We start from the raw sequence: 26,721 nt of genomic DNA, 5'->3' as shown, positions 1-26,721 counted from the left end.
ATCAATTATGTGATTTTTTGTTGTTGTTCAGTCATTTTCAGTCGTGACCTCATTTGGCTTTTTTCTTGGCAAAGATACTAGAGGGGTTTGCCATTTCCTTCTCCAGCTCATTTTACAGATGAGGAAACTAAGGCAAACAGAGTGAAGTGACTTGCCCAGGGTCACACTACTAGTAAGTGTCTGAGGCCAGATCTGAACTCAGGAAGATGAGTTTTCTTGACTCCAGGCCTGGCGCTTTATCCACTGTGCCGCCTAGCTGTCCGTGTGATTGTTAGGGAGGTTATATCAGTAAGATAGTTATCAGTGCCCTGTCCATACTAGCCACATACCACTGATGCCCCTGGGCCCATGTCTTATCCATTGCCACTCCACAGAGCTGAGACCAAATTTAGGCTTTCCATGGATGGGACAATCAGCCCACAGAAGAAGGTCTGGAATGGAGAAGCCAGGAAAATCGTTACCATGACCATTCCCCAGCACAAGTCCAGTCCCGTCCGGCTGCAGCAACCGCTGCCCTGACATGCTGCCTGGAAAGCCAGCGTAGCTGCTTGTTGCTTCACGGCAGGGGAGTCCCTCTCCCCAAGGCCCCACACAAGGGGCAACAGCTCCCTGAGGCCCCAGCAAGGGACCCCTCCCTCCCTCATAGCAAAGGGCTCCCCCTCCCAGAGGCCCTGGCAGGCAAACGCCCTAACCGGGCTTTGTCTTGCAACCGTAAACATTCCCCTGACAACCCCCTCCTGGGGGACTTGGGTTACCTGGGAGACAAGCAGCTGGCTCCTTCAGGACTCTAGAAAGAGTAGCCTCCTGTGGGCTAAGGAAAGGGATTGGAGCCAGCCGGACTCCTCGGAGGAAGGGGTGGGGTGGGAGTGGTTTACAAGCTACTACCCTAAGGCTCCCCTGCCCCCCAGGGCAAAATTCCACCCTCCTGGCCTTTTCAGAGGAGCCAGAGAAATTGGAGATGGGAGTAACAGTCAGCCTCAATCATGCTCTTCATCCCAACTAGGCCCCAGGGTCTCCCCTGCCCAGAGAAGATGGTCAAGCCTAGAGTCAAAAGACACTGTCAGATCCCACATGCAGAGACATGGTCAGATCCGGAGGAGAGAGACACAATAATGAGACCAGAGACATCTATAGACACCGTGCAGAGATATAGTCAGATACTGGAATGCAGAGATGCTGACTCAGAAAAACCATCAAGCCCAGGGCTGGGTCAAAAGGAGGGATCCAAGTACAATCCCATTACCCCCACAGATAACAGAGACAGAATCAGCTGTTGCACCCCAAATTCAGTTACTTTCAGCTCCACCTCATGCAAGCCTTGTCAGACCAGGAGTGGGAATCATCGTAGCTGGAATGATTGACCATCCTATGGAATTTGAGCCTTTCCCATTAATCCACAGGAAGCCCCTGCCCCTAGAGATCTGCTCATGGAAATTCCTCCCGTTGGGCCAGGTGACCAGACACAGTCAAATGTGCTAGCTATCACCTACCACCCTGGACCAGCCCACAAAACGTGAGCAGAGGGAAGATGACAATGGAACACTGGGGAAGCCGTCAACCCCACCCTATAAACCTGCATGTCCCTGCAAGAATTAATAGGTAAGCTGTTGTTCTCAAGGTCTTTTGGAGGTGTCAGAGAGCTTGGTGGAGGAGAGGAGAGTAGGAGAGCCGATTTCCCCTTTGGCCCTCTTTCCCATCAATCTTGAAAAATCTCGAGAGCCAGAAGAGCCATTTCCTTCAATGCAGGGAGGGACATTAGGAGGAAAGCCAAGAATAGGGGCATGGACAGTGTGGGGAAAGCTCTGCTTCCTTCACAGTCTTTCCTTCTGTGTTACTGTCACCTACCCCTAAGGTTATGGTCACCCTTCTAGGACCAAAGTGTCTTGGTACAGGGGGAATGCTGAGGCTGCAAGCCAGATCCAGGAAAGTAGCAGTCTTGTTAAAAAACAAAACAAAACCTGAAGGAGATGTCTGTATGAGCCCCTCCCCAGGACAGTGGTCTTGCAGCTCTTAGCTCCTTTGAACCCCACCTTCCACCTCCATTTCCCTATGGCCCCCACTAACTGTTGCCCATGGGGCTCAAACCTTCAGACTGAGCTCCCAGCCCGTTGTGTACACCTGCACACACACACACCCACACACACACTCACACACACACACGCACACACACACACGCACACACTGCCCTGGCCAATTCCTGGGGCCTGTGGTCAAAAGCCACTTCTTTCCTCTGGGTGTCTTTCTAGCTGAGTAAACATTTTGCTGCAACTTCCCAAGGAAGACAGAGGACAAGCTTCCTCTGCAGCCACCAAGAGGCTGCAGTTCCCACATCTCTGTCATTCTGTCCCTACCCAGGGGTAAGGAGAAGGAATCCCGACCCATGATCATCCATCATCTTTCAACCCCTTTTCCAACACAGCGTGATGTTATTCCTCCATCCCAGACCTTCATCACTGAGGACCTCAGAGACTTTGAAAAACCCCTCCTATCCTCTGGAACCAGAACCCTGCTACAACCTTCCTGACAAATGGTCACCCGGCTTTCACTGGAAGATTTTTAGTGATAAGAAGCCCATGAGCTCTTGAAATAGTCCACTTCCCTTTTGAACAGCTCCTACTGAGAAGCAGTATGGCCTAGTGGAGAGAGGCAAGGAACACTCGAGTTTCTGATGTTTCTGGCTTCACGGCCCTAAGCAAGGAATCTAACCTCTCAGTGACCCCAAGCAACCTTCTAAGACAGGTGACAAACAGAAACAGAAGCAGAGCCACTAAATTGTACAGAAGGATCCCTGCTGGTAGAATATTGACTTGGTTTTAAAATGTAAAATGTTTTATTGTGTGCTTATTTATTTTGTTAACTATTTCCCAGTGAGTTTATATCTGGTTCAATGGCACTCAGGCGCATTGTGGGTGGCCACAGGGCCTAAATATTTGACACCTTAATTCTTTTTTTTTTTTGCAGGGGGGAAGGCAAGGCAATTGGGGTTAAGTGACTTGCTCAAGGTCACACAGCTAGTAGTGTATCAAGTGTCTGAGGCCAGATTTGAACCCAGGTCCTCCTGACTCCAGGGCCAGTGCTCTATTCACTGCACCACCTAGCTGCCCCACACCTTAATTCTTAGTGGGTTCTTAATCGAATGAGGTAACATATGTAAGTTTGCTGTGCAAACCTTAAAGCACTACAAAAATGCTAGATATTGCTGTTGTTTGATCTCTTTGACAGTCTGGTGAAGCCTATGAACCCATTTTTAAATTCATAAAACATACTACATAGGACTGTAAAGAAAACCAATTAGACGGAAATCCAGGTTTCAAAATATTAAAAGTTCCAAGTTCCCAGAATCCCCGAAATCCATCTATCCATGGACCCCAGGTTAATAATGCCTTTGCTAAGACGATGAGTCACAAGAATGACTGATCTTCATTGTTGGGGGGAGTTTCAACACTGAAAGTTCTCCTCACTAATGGGGTCCAGATGCTAAATGGTTCAGGAGTTTTCCTTACATGAAGCCCAAACCTGAATCTCTGCAACCTTTATTCAATGCTTTTAATTCTTTGTGCCACCCCCCCCAACCCACCCTGCCCCAGCCCCAACCAGGACAAGCAGAACAAGGGAAATCCCTCTTCCACATGAAAGCCTTTTAACTATGTGAGTTTCTCCTTTAGTCTTCTCCAGATTAAACAATCCCAGTTCCTTCAGGGATCTTTGTATGCCATAGTTTCCAATCATTTCACCTTCTTAGTCACCTGAAATTTCCTCATCCTGCAAAATCACGTTCACCCTGACATCCTTCCCTCTGAATAGATGGAGTAGAGTGGTGATCTTCTCCCACATCCCCAGGACAGCTATCTCATCATTTCCAATCCAGATGTACTCCCTGAGATTATATCAGGCCCTTCTGTCATGTCTACTCCCTCCCCACTTTTCATATTCTTTTTATGTCATCTTCCCCCATTAGATTGTGAGCTCCTTGAGGGCATGGGCTGTCTTTTGCTCCTTTTTTGTATATCCAGGGTTTAGCAGAGTTCTTGGCATACAGTAGGTACTTAATAAATGTCTACAGACTGATTGACCCTCCTCTGGACATGCTCCAGTTTGTCAACACACTCCCTTTTAAAATGTAGTGTCTAGAACTTAACCCAGGACTGCAGATGTGGTCTAACCACATCTTTGGGGCCCACCTTTATGAACAGCAAGTGTGCCTCAATGCAGATTGATATTACATTAGTTTTGGCTGCCACGACACATTATAACTCATATTGAACTTGTAGCCGACTAAAACTTCCTAATCTTTTTCATATGAGCTATTTAGCTCTGCACCATGAAAGCTCCTTCAGAGCAGGTATTGGTTTGGTTTTTGCCTCTCTTTGTATCCACCTCATTTAGCCCAATGCCCGGTAAATGTTGCTATTCAGACGTTTCAGTCATGTCTGACTCTTCATGACCCAGATACTGGAGTGGTTTGCCATTTCCTTCTCCAGCTCATCTTACAGATGAGGAAACTGAGGCAAACAGGGTTAAGCAACTCGCCCAGGGTCACACAGCTAGTGTCTCAGGCCAGATGGAAGGCACTTAATAAAGGCTAGTTGACTGGCTGTTCTTGAGTGGTTGGTTTTTTTTTTTGACCCAATTGTACACGTTTACATTTTTCCCTGTTAAGTTCCATCTTATGCAATAGGCCCATCATTCTTTTTGAATCCAGACTCTGCCATCCAACATGTTAGCTATCCCTCCTAGCTTTGTGTCAGCTGCAGAGCTGATGAGCCTGCCATCTACGCTTTCATCCAAGTAATTTACAAAAAACATTGAATAGCACAAGGCCAAGGACAGCCTCCTGGGGCACTCCATCAGCAACCTCCCTCTAGGTTGACATAAACTCATTATTCACTAATTCTTTGTGTCTGGTTATTCAACCAGTTTCGAATCCACCTAACTGTACACACTTCTCCATCTTACCCACAAGGATATTATGAGAGACTCGGTCAGATGCCTTGCTGAAATCCTCTGGCATCCCCCCTTTTATCTACTCCACAATCAGATGGCATCATCTGGCTCTTGCTACATGATGGCCCCCGGGATTCTAAGGTCCTCAGCCAAGGCAGGGCTAGCCCCAAGGGAAAGAGTGACCTTTCTCTGCCACATGACCCTTGTGAGCCCTAGGCAGACCATGCCATGCCACCCATGAAGTGGGAATAGGAATGTATGAGGAATGAGAGATAGGAATTGGGAAAGATGTGAGGACTGTGTGTCTTGAACAATGTTTTATTGGGGGGGGAGATTGATTTTATTGGTATGAGGAGCTCCCAATGAGGAAAATTCCTCCACCAAGTCAGACTGGCAACACATGGTCTGAAACTTATAATGTTAGTTGCCTGGGGCATGAGAGATTAAAATGACTTGTCTCAGGGTCATATATGAATATATAATCCACATCTTCTTGACTCCAAGGCTAGTTCTGTACCCATTTTGCCTCTGTTTATGCACATAATAGGCATTTGATAAATATTTGTAGAATGGAGACTGGTCTGAAGTTACATGGAGGGGAGGAGAGGAAGAGGAAGGAAGAGCAGGAGGAGGAGGGACAGCAGGAGAAGGAGGAGCAGCGGGAGGAAGAGAAGGAGGAAAATAAAGGATAGAGGAAGGAGGTGGCAGCCAGAATGCAAAGCAACTTAAATGCCAGTCTGAGGACCTGGATCTTATCCTGGGGTTACCACTGGAGGTTTCTGGGTAGGTAACATGCTCATAACCATGTACTATGGAGATTAATAGAACAGCATGAGTTAAAAGGATTGAAAGAAGAAAAATGGGTGGCAGGGACCTGGCTGAGAACAAGATAAACTTGGATTCCTCACCGCAGGAAAAGACTGGCTGGTCTGTCCTCAGTCTTATCTCTTGCAACAAAGGCTTTGTGGAGAGCTTTTCTCTGGAAAGGACACAGGAAGAGTGGGCCCAGGCTCCCCCTCAGCCTGGCAGCATCACAGCACTTTTATATTTTGCCTTGCCTCTGAGCCCCAGCTCAGAAATCTTTGCCTTTTCAAGGTATCAAAGATATGAGTGGAAAAAGATAAATAAGCCCTTACTTTAGGGGTGTCAGAATACACCTGACTCAACGTGTGTAGCCTTGGACAAGACCCTTCTGCCTGGACCTCACCTTCCTTCCCTCTAAGATAAGAAGGATGGACTCAATGGTCTCTGAGATTCCTTCCAGATCTGATGTTTTGTAATTCAGTGATTCTACAGGACCTACTTAAGGTCACAGTAGAAGAACCAGGACCAGAACCCTGGTCCTTCTGAGTCCCCCAGCCTAAGTCCTCATCTCAGGCAATCCTTCCTTCCTCTGGCTATGGCAAAAGACAGAGGATGTGAGATATTAGGCTTTGCAAAGGGATTCCAGACCTGGAGCCACAATGTTAGGAGAGCAACAGGAAGGAGGGTGGGAACCGGATAGAAGTTTTCCAAGGCTTCCCTTGGGCCTGAGGGCTTCGAGGGAAGAAACAAATTGAGAGCCTTTGCTGCTTCCATTGTTCAGCACCTAGGACCAACCCCCTTCGAGGCAAGAGTCTTGAGGCCCAACCACCTACAGCTTCCATAGTGTCTATGACAAGAAGCCACATACCTGCCCCCGTATCCCAGCCATACCCCAACCCCCACCCCCAGGACCCTGGGATAAGACAGCAAGAAGCCGTCATTTCCATCTCTCCACTCACACAGCTACCACCTTGGTCCAAGACCTCATTACCTCTCACCTGCACTCTTACAACAGTGTTCTCATTAATCTCCCTGCTTCCAGTCTCTTCTTCCATCATCCTTCTCACTGCTGCTAAACTGACCTTCCTGAAGCACAGATATGACCATGTCTCTTGCCCTCCTCAAGAAGCTTCAGTGGCTGCCCATTGCCCTTAGGATTAAATACAAACTACTCTGTTGGGCATTTAAAGCCTTTCACAATCTGACTCCAACCTGTCTTTCAAGACTGATCTTGCATTATTCCATCTCACACATTTTACATTCCAGCCAAACTGGCCCCATACACAACATCCCATTTTCTGACTCCACATCCGGAATGTGCTCCCTCTTCACCTCTGCTCTTAAGATCCCTAGCTTCCTTTGACACTTCTTTTATTATTCCTTTTATGCTTCTTTGATGCTTCTTTGATTCCTCTGCCTCTCAAGACACCGAGCTTCTTCAGCTCAAGTACCGTCTTCCACAAGAATCCTTTCTGATTCTCCCAGTTGTGAGTGCCCCCACCCTTCCAAAATTACTTTTCATCTCTGCTTCCCAGAATCCCTAGCTTTCTTCAAAGCAAAGCAAAGCTCAGGCTGCCACCTCCCATAGGAGGTCTTTGTTGATCCACCTCCAATTGGCATCTCTAAATATTAAGGTGAATGGCTCAAATTCCTCAGGCTAGTCACTTGCTCTAACAGCAGTAATGCCCTTCTCTCCCTCTTAAAATGACTTTGTATTTACTTATCTGGGTATATGCATCACCATATAGGATAAAGTCAAGTTAATGAGCTTTAATTAAGTAACTACCATATGTCAGACACTATGCTAAGTGCTGGAAATACTAAGAAAGACAAAATACACAGCAATGCAAACTCCTTGGAGGTAGGGACTATATTTTTGCATCAGTATCCTCAGAGCCTTGAACCTTGTAGGCACTTAAGAAATATGTATTGAATGGGATTGGTTGGAGGACTCAGCAGAAGACAGTTTAGCCTGGCTCTGTGGTTGGAGAACTGCTGGGGACTTTCCTGAGGTCTGTAGGCTCTCAGAGTCCCATCTCTTCAGTGAGAAGAGCCTCAGATCTATTCTACAAATACTCAGAAATAAGGCTAGTCCCGGTTCCCCACATCAAAGTTTGAAGGCTCTGTTTCTGAGTCCTTCAAACCCAGGCAGTTCCATGCACAGGGCTGGACTATGCCAATAGGATGTTGGGATTAGCTAGAGCACAGTCTAGTCAGGAGATGTGGACAAAGGAGGGAAGAAATGCCCAGGCTGGGCCTGGGGGCTTTGGGCAAAGAATGGGATAGACAGGGCTGTCAGAGTTTGCAGTAAGAGACATCAGTGTATGCACTGGGCTGGCCAAGGAAGGCTGCAGCGGGCAGGTAGTGCTCCCACCAGGCCCTGAAGGATAGAGATAGAAGTGTAGAAGACAGAGTGGAGAAGGAAGCAACCAGGTTGAATGCCAGAATGGCCTTCCTACTAACGCCAAAAGCAGGCAGAAGGGATTGTTTGGTTAAGCTAGGTAGAATAAAGGAAAGGGGGGAGGGAGGGAGAAGGCAGGGAGCTCTGGCTAAAGCCTCCGGTCCCAATGGAGATTTTTGCCTGTCCCCTCTTTCCCTTTTCCAATTCTGTGTGGAAAAAAGAGATAGAGTAAAGGAGAAAACTAAGAAAAGACGGAGATAGAAAAAGTGGTTGGCAATGACGGGCCCCTCCATTCAAGGGAGTGGAAGAAGTGGAAGGGAGGTAGGTTGGGAAAATATCCTCCCCAAAACCGGTCACCTCCAGGTTTAAGAAAGACCCTATGGGATACTTACTCTCTCTAACCAGAAAACAAAGCTGGTCCTACATTTCGAAACCCCTTTCCCTTCCCATCAGCCCAGGCTCTAAGCATAGGCCCAGCATGAGATTAACCACCAATCCACTCTGTCAAACTATGCTTCCCCTCCATGCCCCAAGGCCAGCTGGCCTGCCTGAAATACAGAACCAGAGACTGATACATGGTCAGTAAAGAGGCAAAGTCTCCCACTGACACATGGTAACAATGGGGCAGTCATGACTACCTCAATATGCATCCATTTCACAGCAGCCAGATGTTCCCAGGAGCACAAAGGGCCTGAGGGCACATGCTGGTCCTTTGCTGACTAGACTTATAATGTCATGTTGTCTCCTTCCTATTGCTTGTGAATCCAAGCTAAGCAATTGAGTCCCCAAACTTAATTTAGGCCTTCATTACCACCAGCTGGACCATCACAATAGCCTTCAATAGGTCTTTTGAGCTCCATTTTGTCCCTGCTTTCATCTCTTCTGGACAGGCTTCCAGGCTAATTATTCTTAGGCACAAATCTGCCCATGTCACTCCTTTGCTCAAAAATCTTCAGTGGTCACCCACTGCCTCACAGGCAAAGATCAAACTCCTTTACCTGGCATTCAATGCCTTCTGTAATCTGCCATCCCACCTTTTCAACAAATGAGATTTTTGTTCCCCTCCAAAAAGCTCTAGGCAAACCCTCCTTCCCTCCATCCATCCTCATCACATGCTCTCCCATCTCCCCCTCAATGTCTTTGTTTATACTTCTCCCTATGATTAAAATGTAATTCAATTCAATAAATATTTATTAAGTACTTACTGTGTGGGAGATATGGTGGTAGGCTCTGGGGATACAAAGACATAAACAAACAAAAACAAGACAGTACCTACCCTCAAAGAGCTTACACTCTACTAGAGTGATATAACATGTAAAAAAAGAAGGCAAATAAATACAAAGTGTTCCTCAGTGCTACTAGTGGACTTGTGTACTTCAGTTTGTATCACTATGTGTTTAAGCCTCTCTGCACGCAGGTAAGAGGAGAACTAGGGAAAGAGTGGGGTCCCAGGGTTCAAATCCCACCTCAAGCACTTGTCAGCCAAATGCTACAGCCTGTTAGGATCCTTTGGGATCTTGACTCTTCGTGCTGCTCCACCCAGTTTTGTGTCACCTGCATATTTGGCGAGCATGCCATCTATATTTTTATCCACGTCACTGATAAAAACGTTAAACAGCACAGGGCCAAGCACAGATCCCTGGGGTCCTCCACTGAAGAACCTTCTACCACTTTAACATTGGACACTCAACAACTCCTCTCAGAGCCTGGTCTTCCAACCAGTTCTTATTGCATCTAACTGTATTATTGCCTAAACCATATCTCTCCATTTTCTTCCAAAGCGTAGAATTAGACAGTTTCATCTCCATTTTCCATCACTGGTTCTGCTTGATTTGGACTCCACAGAAGACTATGCCTCCCAGAGGAAAATCTGGTCCCTTGCAATCTCATCACCTTGAAGTCTGGCTCAACTTTTGAGACTCAACACCTTCTCAACTCCCTCAGCTGCTTCTTCCCTCTGATTGAAGGGCTAGAGGGTGGAATAATGAACTCCTCCCCAAACCTTCCTTTATAGAAGGCTCAGAACTTTGGAGGTCACTCTCCATTGCCTTTGCTTAGTTTAACTCATATTTCTTCCCTGGATGCCCCAACTTAATGCCTCCCACTTTTCAGCTTCCTTTTATGTATTGTCTTCCCCCATTAGATTGTAAACTCCTTGAGGGTAAGAACTGTCTTTCTTTTTCTTATTTGTATCTTTGGCACTTAGCACAGTGCCTGGCATATCATAGATGCTTAGTAAATATTTACCGAATTGAATTATCGAACACTTGCTTTTGATTTCCCAACCTCTGATCCAATGCATGAGATCTCACCGAGCACTCTGTTTTGTTCCTAATGCACTTATCGAGTAATTGTGGTCATAGGATCATAGATTTCGAGCTGGAAGGGACCTTAGAGGTCATCTAGTGTAATCTCCTCATTTCACAAATGAGGAAACTGAGGCCCAGGGAGTTTAAGTAACTTTTTTAAAACCACACAGGCAGTAATCATCAGAGGAAGCATTTGAACCCCAGCTGTCTGACTCAAGAATCAGTAGTGTTCTTTCCACTATGTTATTATTAATAATCATCTCTGCATATTTCTTCTCCTCCTACAGCCTGTAAGTAAAATGAGGACAGGGACCACATCCTATCTAAACTTCATATCTCCACCAATACCAAGTACAGAATTCTGCTTACTTTAAAGTATTCCGAGCACATCAGCTGAACTGAACTGAAATGAATTGAATTGCCCACCTTGCTTTGTGGCCAGGTTATCTATTACGTGCCCACTAAACATATAGCAAACTTCATTCATCCCTGAAGTAATTCTAAGCCATCAAGTCAAACAACATCATTTCAAAGTGCCCAGGAAGAGAACTAGAGTAAATGGTGCCAATCTATATTCAAGAAGGTTGCAGAGCCCAAAGTGGTAAGTGGAAATACCAACACCTGAACCAGGGAGACAAGGGGGAGGGAAGATGGGAGAGACCTCAGGGACAGACTTCAAACCCTGAGATATAAGATTCCTTAGAGAAAAGAGGGACCTTAGGATATTTCTGCATGGCTGGGACCAAGGGACTTGGAGATACCCCAATGCTGCTATGGGGGAGGAATCCACTGGGGATGCAGGAGGGTCTCAGGGTCCAGCCTTCTTCACTGAACCAAAAGTGACTTCATGAGAGTCACTCATGGCTATATGCAACCTGTCTCCAAGACAGTCCAGTTCCCACCCCCCTTGGGATGACCAATGACCCTCAGGACTGAAACAAATAGGGGGGTGCAGTAGTGAGAAAAGGTGCAATTGGTCCACAGGATGGATGCCTATAGTGTAATGGACCTAGCCCAAGACTGGGGAAGAAATCAGAAGCTCTTTCTTTGACTGAGGGTTGGGGAGGAGGGTGAAATGGTAGGGGTCCTAGAAAGAAAGAGGGATTGCTATCTTCATAGAACAGGTGTCTCAGGCTCTAAAGCACCATCATGACTGCAGGCTGCCATGTTTCTGAGTTGAGATGACCCTTCCAAAGAAACATCCGAGAATGAAAAGATTGGGCCCATTTTCAACCACAGACTCCTCCCTGGGCCTGAAGAAAATATTAGAACTCCAGAAACTTAGGCCATGCCTATTCTGGGAACTCTATCTCCTCTATACTCTCCTCCTTTACTCAAGAGAACAAGACCATGAGTAATCTTCTCTCACAGGGCTTCTTGGTCTCTGGCCAGGGTCTCCAAACAAGACCTCTTTCCTCATCTCACAGAAGGAAAAACTGAGGTGCTCACTGAGATGAGAGACCCACTTTGGGAGACCCACACTGGGGAGTAGCTCCAGAGCAGAGAGGCTCAGGTCATTTCTGTTCCACCCCATCCCCTGCCCCTCTTGTCTACCACCCTGAGGGCAACCTAATGTGTGACTCCTATATATTTACACAAAATAAAAATATGTAACTTTGCAAGCAACTGGCCTTCTGAAGGTGTTTATAGAAAACCAACACTCAAATAACTTACTTACCTGTGACACATCTACCACATGGAGCAAGCTACACCTGTATTCTGAAGCCAGATGGCTCTTTGGTAACACCACTCCTCAGTTCAGAACTCCTCAAACCCAGAATTTCCAGCATTTCCCATGGGTAGCATCCCATTGAACCCACTGGATAGAGCTCCAGACCATGACCCACTGAATATTCAGAAAACAATTCTGAGGACAGTCTCTCTCCCATTTTTCCCTACTCCCTCCTTCCCCCGCTCTCCACCACTGAAAATGGCCATGACCATGTAAACCACTGGAAATGTCCCACAGACAGCATCTCTCACTGAATCCATGGAACATATCCAGGGGGACAACAACTCATTGAAACCATTAGAAACACTAGACTAAAACCACAGGCCGTGTCCCACAGAACCCTAAAGGGCTCTGAATGAAACACTGCAGTTTTTCTTACGTTCATTTACATAAAGGGACATCCCTGGTTTTTAAGCTCCATTGCCTCCTTTCCCAGTGGTTAGGAAAACTCTAACCAGGGGCCCTGTCATGGACAACGACGGGAATCTTATTATTTCATTATTAAGCCTGATTTCATTCTAGTACCTCTTGAAATCCCCAGCACATGTTTTCTCTGCTTCTTGGGTGATAAAGAATCCTCTTCAGCTTCCTGGCAACAGAGTGGCAGGATTAGCAAACCAAGGCAGAAAGCCATCCTGAACCAGCGGTTCGGAGAGGCCAGGAATGGATCTACCTAAAAGCTGAGTCGGTGCTGAGGAGAGGAACCTTAAAACATGGATGGATACCCTGCCAACGCAAGACAGACACACAACGCCCCTGCAAGAGCAGGGATCTGACGATGACACACAGACATCCAGGCCCTGCCAAGTGGAACAGAAGCATTCTGCAGGAACCAGCCTCCTTAGAGAATGCAGCTCCACTGAACGCAATCCAGAGAACATGGCCAAAGAGAAGAGGCTCAGCGTCTGGGTGGACCCAGGCGCAGGGTGGTGACTCCTGAGACCAGGGGTCCCAAATTGGTGATGTTGCCTCCCCAGCCAGGACGCCCCAGGAGACACTCAATAAACCCTTGATGAGTGTTGCTGTTGATTGGTGGTCACCGTACTCAAAGAACTGGACAGAAAGGTCAAAGCCAATAAGAGGCAGGCAATAGGGATACATAATGGGTTACAAAGAATCTGCTGTGAAAATACAGAATAGGGAAGAGTTTGTGAAAATGATCTAGACCGCAGGTTCAGTACAGGGGCAGCTAGGTGGTGCAATGGATATAGCGTTAGGCCTGAAGTCAGAAAAACCTGAGTCCATGCCTGGCTTCAGACACTTACTGACTGTGTGACCCTGGGCAAGTCACTTAACCTTGTTTGCCTCAGTTTCCCCATCTATAAAAGGAGCTAGAGCAGGAAATGGCAAACCTCTCTGGCATCCCTGCCAAGAAACCCCCAAAAGGGGTCACAGAGAGTCGGACACGACTGAAAATGACTGAATGACAACAAGCTCAATGTAAGTCACCAGTGTGACATGGTACCCCCCCAAAAAAGCAACATGACCTTAGGCTTAATTAAGAGAAGCCTGCTACTCCAAGAGGAAGGGAAAGGAGAGCCCTGCTGTCTTCTACCAGGGCTACATCACATCTGGAGCACCAGGTTCAGTTCTGGGGGCCACAGCCGAGGAATCGGCAAACTGGAATGCGTTCGGAGGATGGCAACCAGGATGATGAAGGAGACAAAGACCACACCGTAAGAGCCTCCACTTAATGAACCAAAAATAAGACCTAGTGGGACACGGTCATCTTCAGGTCCTGGAAAGGCTACAGTGAGGAAGATGGATTTGATAAGTTCTATTTGGCCCCCAAGGGAGAACTAGGAGCAAGGGGTAGGTCCTCCATTCCTGGGGGTCTTCAAGAAGAGGTTAGATGACTGAGTGCTTGTTGGAAACATCGTATAGATGGGTCACATTCAGGCAGAAATTAGACTAAATGATGTCCAAACTCCTTCCCAGGTCTGAAAGGCCATGCTTCTGCGTCCCCATCGCAATGCTCACATTAGCCCCAACATGTGGGCTCAGGGCTTCTCTGCTTATATAAGCCCATCTTAACTATCTACCCTGGGGAGGGGGGAAGGAGTAGGAATAGAAAGAATAAGCATTTATTAAGCACCCATCACGTACCAGGTAGTGTGCTGAGTGGTTCCCAAATATCTCATTCGATCCTCACAATGCCCCTTTGAGACACTATTATCCCCATTTTATAGACAAGGAAGCTGAGGCAGGTAGAAATTAGGTAATTTTCCAAGGTCACATAACAGTGTCTGAGGTCAGATTTGAAGTCAGGACTTCTTGACTCCAGGCCTAGCATTTCATCCCCACTATGCCTCCCAGCTGCCTAGGCCCCAGAAGAGGTGCTCTCAGAAGCTCTCCTGCTTGGCTCTGCATAGTGACTATGGAGTCTTAAATGTAAACCTGTCACCTTGGGTCACACTGGGTAGGCCTAAGGCCTCCAAGGGCTGGAGGCCCCAACCTGGCATCCATAGTTACCATCCCACTATGCAAGGGGGCACCATGTTCCATGGACAGGAGTGAGTCCCAGAGTGAACATAAGTCCTAGTTCTAATATTCACAGCCTAAAATCACAGACTCCCTGATCAATCTGATGTTTCTCCTCTATTCATAGATCACAACCAAGTCCACAGAAACCCTGACAAGGCACCCATAACCTCTATGAATCCATTCAACAGATGAAGAAACTGAGGCCCAGAGAGGAGGCATCCTATTAATGATATTCAATAAGCTGATGGCAGAGTAAAGTATAGAACCCGGGTTTCCTGACTCCCAGGCCAGGGTCATGTTCCCATTCCACGGGGTTGGCTAACCTGCCTCCTCCCAGAGAGCTCTACATGTTGGTAACTCTAATCACACAACAGATGTTCACATCAAGTGGCTTGGATTTATTCCCTAATGAGGGACTTATGTCTATTCAAAGGCAGACCCACCGATATCCCCTTGTCACCTCCACTCTGCTCTCTACTGCTACTGTAAGAACCCTTGGCTTTCAGCAAATATAAGGAATAAATATCTGGTTTACACAGAAGGTGAATAAGGAGATGATTACCCTGAAAGCATCCTTCTTGATTTGTCCCCTTTCTACCTTTCCAGACATCTTACACCTTACAACCTTTTCTGTACTCATGGGTCCCCTTGTTCCTCCCACATGACCTGACTCTGGACATTTTTAATAGCTGCCCTCATGCCTGGAATGATCCCACCTCCACATTTCTGCCTTCCAGTTTTCCTGGCTTCCTTCAACATCTCAGCTAAATTTTTGCCTTTGGAAAGAAGCCTCTCTGGCCTCCCTTAACGCTTAACGCCTTTCCTCTGAAATCGCCTCCAATTTATCCTGTATATAGCTTGTTCGTACATACCTTTTCGAATGTTGTTTCCCCTTCATTAGAACGTGAGCTCCTTAAGGGCAGGCTGAGTTGGTTGGGTTTTTTGCCTTTCTTTTTATTCCTAGTACTGAGCACAGTGCGTAGCCCATCATAGTGCTTAACAAATGCTCGTAGAGGGGCAGCTAGGTGGCACAATGAGTAGAGCAGTGGCCCTGGAGTCAGGAGGACCTGAGTTCAAATCTGACCAGACACTTGACACGCTTACTAACTGTGTGACCTTGGGCAAGTCACTTAACCCCAATTGTCCTCCCTTTCCCTCTCCAAAAAAAAAAAAAGACACAAATGCTTGTAGAGGTAGCAAGTTAGTACAGTGGATAAGGGTAAGGGTACATAGCACTTAAAGTCAGAAAGATCTGAGTTCAAATTCTGCCTCAGACTCTTATTAATCATGTGACCCTGTCTAAACCTCTGTTTGCCTCAGTTTCTTCATCTGTAAAATGGGGATAATAATAGCACCCACCTCCCAGGTGCTATAAGGATCCAATGAGTTATCCTATGTTTAGTGCTTCAGAAATTTTAAAGCAATATATAAATATTATTATTACTATTTCTACTACAACTTGACTGTTGGTATTACTAAAGGTGAATGCAGAGTTCCTCCAAACAAACCCCTTTCCTCCTCTACGAGTGCACTTGAACTAGGATTTTATTTGGAAAGGTTCCATCTATACAACTCTTCAGGAATATGTGCAAGAAATTAAATGAGGTGAACCTGTAGCCAAGGACAAGGCAGGACGGAAATGTGTTAGGTTGGGTTGACTGGCTTTCTTGCGGGGGAAAGGGAAGGAGGATTGGGGAGCAGGGTGAAATGGCTTGGATGACATAGTCCCGTTATTGAGAGAAAGGTATTCTCTGAGCAGGACACATTCCCCTCCTTGTCAGCCCTCACCTGGCCAGCCACACCTCCTCCCAAACTGCTTCCCGCAAAGAAAGCCCCGAGGGTGATTCCCCCAACACAAGAATTTGTGGCCCATGAGGCTGGCCCTGTTACAGCCACCTACCCTGTGAGGACTACAACGAAATCCATCACGTTCCAGCCATTCCTCAGGTATGAACCCTTGTGGAAAACGAAGCCCAAGGCGATGATTTTGATCCCAGCCTCAAAACAAAATATCCCGATGAAATAGGGTTCAGTGTCATCCTGCAGGGAAGAAACAGGACAAGTCACTAGCAGCCAGGTCCAGAGATGCCAGCCTAATAATGAGTCCCCAGGGGCCTACCTGCACTAACCAAGGCTGTGGGGCAGTCAGAGAAGGAGCCCGAAGTCCCAGGAAGCTCACTCTCTGGCTAGGGAAAAGTTCTCCTCCCACTCCCTAAGTATGAGACTCCATACTCACTCTCACTCACTTCTCTTACTTGGTGATCCTATGGCTGTAGTGGCCACTTCTATGAGAATGACTCCTATGTCTGTCTCAAGCCCCAACTCCAAATCAGGGAAAAGTCATTGATAGAGGATAAAGGCAGAAGAGACTTGCGGAATCATTGAATTCGGCCCATTCATTTTGTGGATAACCCAGACAGTGGAAGCGATAGAGGCAGTTCAGACTAGGACCCAAGGCTCCTGATCCCCATTCCCTTAAAGCAGAAGAGCCTCCCTCTTTCCAAGGCTCTGATCCTGTATCTTCTGTTAGACATCTCTATTGGGATGTCTGACTGACACTTCAGACTTGTTTTTAAGACAGAAATCATCATTTCCCACCCTAAAACTGTACCTCTCCTCCATTTCTCCTTATTTGGGGTGATGATATCACCATCCTCTCCATCTTCCAGGCTCAAAACCTGGGAGTCATCTTCATTTAGTCTCCAGGTTCAATACTGACTGATTCTTTGTGTGCCTAGGCCTTTGGTTTTGAGATGGGATTGACCATTATTTTCATGGAATTTCTAGTTTAGTAGAAGAGGTAAGACATGGTATACATAGATATAATATATATATATATGTATATGTATATACATATGTGGGCCAGAAGAATGTTAAGAGTATCGTGTTACATAAAAGAGGTCACTTCTTTTAGGAACAATTGGGGAATGTAGAATTGTCTATCAGGGGTGGGGAACCTGCAACCTTGAGGCCACATGTGACCCTCTAGGTCCTCAAGTGAGGCCCTTAGACTGAATCCACACTTCACAAAATAAATTTTTTATTAAGGTGATTTGTTCTTCGAAGTTTGTATTCAGTCTAAGGGCCTCACTCAAGGACCTAAAAGGCCATATGTGGCCTCCAGGCTGCAGCTTCCCCACCCCTGGACTCTAACTCATGAAGTCCATGCCGTATCATTGGAAGTCTTAAAGCAGAGAATGGGAGCAGGATGGCTATTTCTTGCAGAGGTTGTAAAGAGAACTTTTGTTCAGGTATAGGTTAGATTTCTGGGGTCCCTTCTGGCTCTAAAATTCTGTGATTTATGGGGGAGGCAATGGCATATAAGATGGACCTGGAGTATAGGTGTAGTGGGAAGAACATTCTTGGAGATGGGAATAGTATGGAGGTGGGAAAGCACTGCAAGTACTGGAGGTGTCACATACTTACTGTATACTGTCTCCCCCGTGAAATAACAATTTCCTTCCTTTGAGGAAGCTAGTGGTGTAGTGGATAGAGTGCTGTGCCTGGAGCCTTGATTAAACACTGACCTTGATATTTACTAGCTCTGTCACCCTGAGGGAGGAGAGGAACAAACCTCTGCCTCAGTGGAGATAATAGTGCCTACTTTTCAGGATTTCTGTGAGGATTAAGGGAGATATTTGTAAAAGTATTTGGCATGCTGTAGGTGCTTAATAAATGCTTGTTTCCTCCTTTTCTTTTTTCCTCAAAAAAACTCACGAGAATTAGAATGAGAAGAATATCCTGGTCTCTCCCTGTTCTTCCTTCCTACATCATCTGCTCTCATGGGGCCCTCGTCACCTTGCTTGAACTACTGTAAAACAACAACAAAAACCTCTTCACTGGTCTCTCTGGCTACTTTTTCCCTCACCATGATTCATTCATGTTTCATAAGCTACCACACTGAGCAGGTAGAAGTGAACTAAAATGCCATCTAATCCAACCTAACCCTCAGCTAAAATTCCCTCTGCCACATCCCTGACAAGTGGTCATAAGGAATGTGGTGCTTCCTAAGACAGCCTATTCCATGTCTGGACAGCTCCTTTAATTGGGAAGATTTTTAACTTCAACAAGGCAAAGTCTCCTTCCCTGGAACTTTCATCCATTGCTTCTAGATCTACCCTCTAAGGCATTCAAGGCCCTCCACAATGTGCCTCCAGCCTACCTTTCTGGTTGTATCTCAAACCACTCTCCTCTATGTGCTCTACACGCACACACAATCCATCTTCTCACTGTCTCTTACATACAGGATTCATTCATTCCTTCATATTTGTACTCTTTTCCTACCAAGAACCTATCCATTCTTCAAGGCCTAGATAAAGTTCTACCCTCCATTATGAAGCCATCCCTGAACACCCCAGCACTCACTGATCTCTCTTTTCTCTGAACTCTTTTAGTATTTGGAGTCTCAGCTAGACAAGGAGGCATGTGGCCACATTCTATCCTATACAGTATTACATTCTGACTCCCTAAGGAAGTTGATCTCCTTAAGGACAAGGGACCAGGAATTCTTCTTGGATTCCCAATGGCATAGAACACAGAGCTAGGCACACATGGGTGGGGCAGGAGATTCAGTATTGGTCAGTCAGTGTATAATGAAAGACCAATCAGAATAGTATAGATACTTTGTCCAAACTCCAAGGCCCTCCACAATGTGCCTCCAGCCTACCTTTCTGGTTGTATCTCAAACCACTCTCCTCTATGTGCTCTACATAGAGGACATGGCACACTATAAGCTTTGATCACAGTTACCTGCCTATCTCTGTTTTGGAGAAACTTTAACTGCAGACAATAAGGCTGATGTGGGATCATATTGGAAGAAGGGAAGAGCATAAAGAAAGAGGTTGGGAATGACCAGAGATATTTCATAGTCCAGAAAAGGTCACTGTTGGCCATAGCCTTTAGGAAGGGGTCCTTGACTTCCTCAGACTCTGAATCTTTCTTTTAAAAAATTATTGACAATTGTTGCTTAAATATAGATATACTGCATACTCCCAAATGAATTTCCAACTATGTATAATCCCTGGCCTATGAACCCTGGCCAGGACCCCATTTACCACAAGAAAGGGCAGAGAAAAATCCTGTTTCCAAGCCCTGAACACCACCTGGAGATATGGGTTGTGCCAGGAAGCAACTGCTTTGTCAGGAAGAATTTAATGGGCAGCTCAGAGATGTGAGTTCTGAGTGTCTGTGGTTAGAGGAAGAAGAAAACCCATTAGCTAGTGAAGAGAAGTGACCACAGGAACAACTGAGCAGGTACAGGTTCTCACATTAGGCATCTTGGGAACACCTGTCCTGGGAACTCAAAACTCAAAGACTCTAGGACAAGGAAAGGGAATGGGACAGAATGGGATAGTATAGAATCAATGTGGTCAGGGGCCTGGGGCAGGGAAATATCTCAGGTTTAAAGGTATCCTCTATCTCAAGACTATGGCTACCCAGTCCAATGCAGCCCACCTCCCCCAGGAAAGACCACGGCAAGGCTGAGTCAAACAGCCAAGCTGATAACACCTGAACTCCCCACTTACTCACCCTGGTTCCTCCTTGGCTGTGGACCCCACTGATGGGCCAGGGAACTGATTCATACATCATGGGACAGGGTGTGAACTACTCTGTATCGTTCCCTCAAGTGTCTGCATTGCCCTCAGAGAGACAATTACAGAAAATTTAAAAAACCTCAAAGTCAGCTCCAGAAAAGATGGACAACCACTCCTTTCCATGTTAACCTCAGATTGGCTTCAAGAATCCTTCCCCCACCTTTCTAGGCTCCACTTGTCCTATTCCCCAGAGTGCATTTTCATCTCCACCTCCCACATAAACACATCAGGCCAATGTCTTCCCTGTCCTCCAGACAAGGCCATACTCATTTGTATCTCTTGTCTCCTTTATCCAAGACTGCCTCACCTCAAGAAGGCTCCCACACTATTCTCTAGCTTCCAAATCCTGTCCATCTTTCAAGACTCAATCCAAGGACCTCTTGAAATCTCCCTGACCACTCTGTCGTACAATATGTGCACTCACTGAGCTGTGCAGCCTCACCTTTAATCTTACTAACAGGTAGTATTAAATAGCTTACCATTTTGTGTGTGCACCTCACCTCCCATAGATAATGAACTCCTTCAGGATAAGGATCTGCCTCTTCTCTCTTCCAGATTTCCCTCATGCTATAAGCTCTCTGAAGGAGTAGGACCTAGGTCTGCTTTCCTGTCTCACCCACAGATCTCAGCAGAGTTGAATACACAGATGCTTAATAAAGGTTTTGATTTGATGAATGCTTAGGATACAGGATCCTAATCTCCCTGAGCCTGAATGGGCTATCTCTACCACCTTCTACTAGTGACTGGAGAAGCAAAGAATAAAGAGCTACTGGTATCTCTAAGGGAGCAAAATCCTATTCAGAAACTCAAGAGACGCCACCCAGTGAAACCACTAGTTTCCGAGCTCATGCTCTAGCTCCAAGACTCCTATGGAAGAGCAGGGGTGACATGGACCCCCAAAATGTGCATTTATTTTTAGCCAATTGGTCTCTCCCATGCTTCATGTACTTCCTGGGAACATGGGATCTCTGATGAGTTAAAGCTTCCTAGAAAGCCAAGACAGAATTAAAACCATAGCAAATAAACCAGTTATGGATATTAGAAAATGACTGTTTTTGTGAAAAACCCCCAAAGTGGAAATGGCCTGAAGAAAGAACTAGAGGACTGGAGTCAGGCAAAAAGTTAGTTAAGAGGGGACATTTAGACAGGAAATACCTGATTAGAGTCAGGAGCATCCTGGAGCATGCTGAGCAGAGCCCAGAATGTATTCCTTATGAAAGTACTCTTTGTCATCCGCAAGTTCCTGGCTGCAGCCCTAGGCTCTAGTACAAACCATGCTGGAACTAGGCATTGAGGTTGCAAAGTTAATATGATCTGCTTTTAGTCATCTGCCTTTCTATCTTTGCTAGGAGGTGATCCCTCACCCAACATCCTGGTTTATCTTTTCCTAGACCCTTCTTGAATTCGGCCCTCCAAAGTGGTCTGTCAGGTTCTTGATGAGATCAGGTCCTTGTCCTCCTCCCTTGTTCCCCTAGACCTTCTCTGGGGCTCTGGTTCTGGGATCCATATCCTCACCCCTCCCCAGGACAGGTTAGTTCCAGCTCCCAGGCCACTCACCAGCCTCTCAGACATGGGAGTCTTGTCTCCATCAGGAAGGTGTTGCTCCAGAGCTAAGACAATACAATTGGCAATGATAGTGGCCAGGATCATGTACTCAAAAGGAGTGAGCAAGGCAGACGTTAAGGAAAGAATGGAGAAACAGGAGTAGCAGCAGGCAAGTAGGGGTACTGGGTGACTGAAGCAAGAGCAGGACTGGACACCTCCTGCCCCAGAAGTTTAGAAACCTCCTCCCGGAGTACAACAGTGTTCCCAGGAGCTGAGGTTATATACTTCCTTCCCTCTCCTTCCCATAAACAGGAGACACAGAACATCCCCAGCATCATAACCTCCCCGATGGTGTGGCAGAGCAGACCTTTGTCAAAAATAAAACAGCCCTCAGAGGGGTACCCCAATAACAAGGATGATTCCACTTCCATCCCTGAAAGGTTTGCATTAGTTTTCTAACCCCAACTGACCTGTGAGGCTCCACCTCGGACTCATGTGAAAGGACTGGGAGCTTACTCCATGACTGCTCCTCATGCTGGTCCTGCTGAGGACAGAGCACGGAAGAGAACCAGGTGCAAGCCTCCCTGCCAAGACTGGTCTCAGAAACGCCTCAAAAAAGCCTAGCAGATTAGCCCACCCGGTGGAGGGAGAGGGCGGGGCCGCAGTCCAGGGATGGCCAGGGGCAACCTCAGCACCTCGGACAGCGGCACCCGGAGTCAGCCTAGCCGACGCCCTCCTTCTTTGCATGGCCTCTGGAGCCGTGCAAGCACGAGCTGCCCATCCCAGGGTCTTGGGGGCAGGTAAGGAGGGGGAACCCTACTCGTGTGCGCGCACTCATGTATACAGACACATATGTAAGGGGAAAACGTGCATTTACATACGAACATATGTTATATATACACATGAACACATAAACCCAGGCACAGAAGCACACATTCTTATGGACACACGCACCATTCACCCTCAGGTGTCCTCCAGGCTCTCTATGCAGCTCTCCCCCCCGCTCTGCGTCTGTGTCGCCCTGAGTCCGCGGTCGGGAGTGTCTGTGTCTATGTGCGCGCAAAGATGCCTAGCTCTGACCGAGACGTCCGAGCACCCAAGGCTTTGCTCCTGCCCCCCCACCCCCACCCCACTAGATTTCCCAAGGCTCCTCAGGACTATCCAGGAAGACCTCCCTCTTCTCTATCCCAGATCGCCCTCAGCCAGACAGGTCCTCCGCCCCCAGGAAGCCGCCCTCCTCCCCCCCGCAGCCCCACCCGGCCACAGCCCCGCAGTCCCTAGTCCTCGGCTTCCCCAAACCTTCCAGAAGGCCTCCTGGCCGCGCAGGTCTCCCAGTCTGCCCAGCCCCAGCCCCGCCCAGTCCTCTACCCCTAACCAGGCCGCCCTCAACCCCAGACTGGACCTACACACACACACACGTTCCAAGCCCCCGACCCCGCAGGCAGGCAAGCAGGATATGGCCATTCTGTGACGCGCTTGGCGTATCTGCGGACGACGTTGTCCTCGCTGAAGATGAAGAGCGAACGGTTGACGGTGAAGCAGTTTTGCTTGACGGGGATGGGGTTGTACAGGGCCATGGTCCGGGCCCGCTGCGCGATGGACTGTTTGTAGAGCACCCGCTGGCCCGGCTGCAGGCCCCCGGGCCCGGCCCCGGCCCCACCGCCACCCCGGCCGCCGCTCGCCGGGCCCGCTCCTCCATAGCGCCCGGGCAGCTCGTCCCCGAAACGGACCATGATTCCCGGCCGCCCGCTTTCGCTGCTGCTGCCTGTCTTAGCGCTGTGCTGCCCGGAGCCCGGTGCCCGGTGCCGGCCGCCGGGGGACCAGGGCGCATCCCCCCTAGGCCGGCTCCTCCCGGCTCCCCTCGGGCCCGGCGCGCACTGACAGTCAACCGGTGCGGTCCCCGACGGATCCCAGGGCGCAGAGGATGAGGAGGCTCCTGAGGCACCCCGAGAGAGTCCCGGGTACTCTGTTTCCTTCCTTTTCTCTGTGTCTCTGGGCCCCTTGTTTCAGGCCTGGGAGCGGTGGCAGTAACAGGAGCAGGAGCTAGGGTAGGGCAGGGCGGGGGCGGCAGGTGCGCGCTCTGCCAGCGGCTCCGTCCGAGCTCCGAGTCCACGGCCACCAAGATCTGGACCCTATAAGGGTGCGTCCACGTGACTACAGCCAGCCAATCTGAGCGCCAGCCCCTCCTAACCCAAATTCCCCGCCTGTGCCCGCCCCCTCCCTGCAACTCCCAGCCCGCGGGCAGTCCAGCCCCGCCCCACTTTGGTCCCCCGGAAACCTGGCCGCCACTTCAACCTATTCCTGCGAAACCGTAAACCAATCCTACAGGCTCTGTCCGGTGCTGATGGACCTTGGTTCACTGCATCAGTCCCGGCCCCAGGAAGTCTCTTACAGAATCTCACCACCAGGTTTCCGTGGACTCCAAAGATCCTGCTGGACGTGAGTTACAACGCAACCAACACCCACTGGTCAAAAGCAGAGGATTCCCAGCTTGGGCAGTGTAAAGACGAGGAGAGGCAGAATCCAGTGTACTTACAAAAAAGTCAGATGAAGGAGCAAAGCTGTTCACCTCTAGCGGACTACACCCTGGGCAGCTGCTGGACCTACGTACCCCTAATCTCCAGTTCGACAAGCCGGTTGAGAAGCCTCCCAGTAGTGGGAGACGCACGGGAACGGAAGGATGGAAGGAGAAATGAAAACCATGGCTGATTAGAAGGGAAAAGACGAGTGATAAACTTTGATTCTTCGTGGTTGGGAGAGGGTGAAGTATCTGGAGGGAGGGTAGCCTGGATTTTTTTTTTTCCCTTTTGACTACTCCCACACAATGCCAAGTCAATCCTAGCTCCTGCTCCCCCAGACCTTGCCTCAGATGAGAAAAGGAAGGTTCAGGTGATCTACTAGGTTTAGATGTAGATTAACTGGACTGGGATGGGGGTAAAGGGGAGTCTGAAAGTGAAGGCATCACAACCATTAAAACAATAGCCTGACTGTTCCCTCCTCCTCCGTGAATATGCCCTCCCACATCTTTACCTCAGACTCCGTGGGCAGCCTCAGGGTAGGCGGGGATGCAAGCAGGAGGGATTTAGAGATGACCAAAGGACAACCAACCCTACCTTGAGGAAGGATCCTTTTTTTTTTTTTTTTTTTTTTTGTTCAGGAAAGAGGCTTAGATATGGGTCACAATACCCTTATCCTCAACACAAAGACCTAGTAGATACAAAGAGGGAAACACAACCATGCATTAGACGGGGCACACAGAGAGATTTAGACAGGATTGAGTAGGAATAACTGGAAAAGGTTGTCTATTTGGGGCCAGGAAAAGATTGCCTGAGGGTTCCTTCTGAATTGTGTAACTGGATTTATGGGGTACAAGAAGCCAAGGGGCCAAGAACCTATATTCCCACTGAATTTCATCCTTACTCCAAAGCCAAAGCTCCCAGGTTTGAGCAGAGAGGAAGAGGTTGTATGGTGCTTGGAGATCCCAATGTGCCCTGCTCCCTGAGGGAGGTGAGATGTTTTCTTCTCATCAGGGCTAATTAGAAAGGTGTTGTTGGCTCAGACAAGAGCCTTCTCTTGGGAAACTGTGAAATCTTCTCCCAGTGGCTGGAATACCCAAGGCTAACCCCCACCCCTCCCCAAACACTATCTCAGTCCTCAAAGGCTAGAAACTCCTTGTCTTCCCCAGTCCCCCATCTATCAAGTTAGCAGTCAGGATCAGAGAGGGGCATGCATTTACACAGGCATACATTAACAGAAACTCAATAAGTGAACCATTTATTGGGTCTTACTACATGCCAGATACTGTGCTAAGTGCTGAGGAGAGAAAAAGACAAAAGAGAAAAACAGTCCCCCACCCTCACAGAGGCATATGGACATACATTATTCACCCACAGGTGTCTTACAGATGCTCTGCAGCAAACCTACAGCCTTCATCTGTGTCCACAATAAGTCTGCAGCTAGGAGTATCTGTTGTGTATGTGGCAGAGCCCAGCCCTAACTGAACCAGACCTTTGTGGTCATAGTCTGGGCTAACCTGTGGTCACAACCAAGGTTGACTGGGGGCTCTAGTCACAGCCTGGACTAACTCTCAAGAGTCCCATGGTCTATCTGAGGTCTTGTGATCATAACCAGGACTGACTAGAAGCAGATGATGATAGCTAATCCTGACCAGAGGCATATGTTAAGGCTGATGAGTACTCATAGCCATAGCCAGGACTGACTAGGTATGGGGCTAGAAAAAGGGAAATCCTTAGGGAATGTATTGATAGAATGTGCTCAAGACATACCATTCTCCACAGAACCAAGGTCACATGGACAAGGTGAAAGATAATATATATATATACACACATATATGTGTGTGTGTCCACATATATACATATACATACATATATACATACATATACACACACAAGAGAGGTGGCAGTTGACTGGAAATCCTGTACCTAGGATACAAACATGGTTAGTATAGCACACACCTTTCAGTGAAGAACAAAACTGGCTTTAAAATGATTTCATCCACGGTTGAAGGCAACCAGGGACTGGAGATGTTGTCATTAGCATCAGCATCCTTAGAACTGATCCTGACTCAGGTCTAAAGTTCCCAATCCCCACAGCTGAGTTATATAGAGAACCCTCCACCCCCACCCAAGCTCAGCTTTGCTCAGCTTGTACCTGAGTTAATTTCCTTTGTTCCTACCCACAAGGCACTGGAAATACAATTCTGGGTCCACAACCCAGAGGAATGATCCTGGTGTTCTTGCTCTGATTTGACCTTCTATTTTAATGACCACATTCCTGTAGTGTTCACATCTCCATAATTGTGTCCCTCTTGTTCCTACCTCAGAGGAGCTAAGTCTTTGCCCCACATACTGGGTAACCTGGAGTCCATCCCATGCCGCTGCCAGATTT

At 47.7% G+C, this 26,721-nt stretch overlaps 1 protein-coding gene across 1 annotated transcript in view; it reads right to left on the bottom strand.

Moving 5' to 3' along the window:
- The window catches only part of CACNA1B (calcium voltage-gated channel subunit alpha1 B), a 257,782-nt gene extending 234,236 nt beyond the window's left edge, over nucleotides 1-23,546 (bottom strand). The window contains exons 1-3 of the mRNA XM_036750823.1: nucleotides 23,272-23,546; nucleotides 21,826-21,931; nucleotides 16,575-16,714 (exon numbers count right to left, since the gene is read on the bottom strand). Of these exons, the coding sequence (XP_036606718.1) occupies nucleotides 16,575-16,714; nucleotides 21,826-21,931; nucleotides 23,272-23,546 (521 nt within the window). The remainder of the gene's footprint in view (nucleotides 1-16,574; nucleotides 16,715-21,825; nucleotides 21,932-23,271) is intronic.
- Nucleotides 23,547-26,721: the final 3,175 nt, after the last annotated feature.

Source organism: Trichosurus vulpecula, chromosome 3 (assembly GCF_011100635.1).
Source record: "Trichosurus vulpecula isolate mTriVul1 chromosome 3, mTriVul1.pri, whole genome shotgun sequence".
NCBI lineage: Eukaryota > Metazoa > Chordata > Mammalia > Diprotodontia > Phalangeridae > Trichosurus > Trichosurus vulpecula.
Note: the sequence above shows the minus strand (reverse complement) of the source record. Positions and strands in the feature narration are given on the sequence as shown.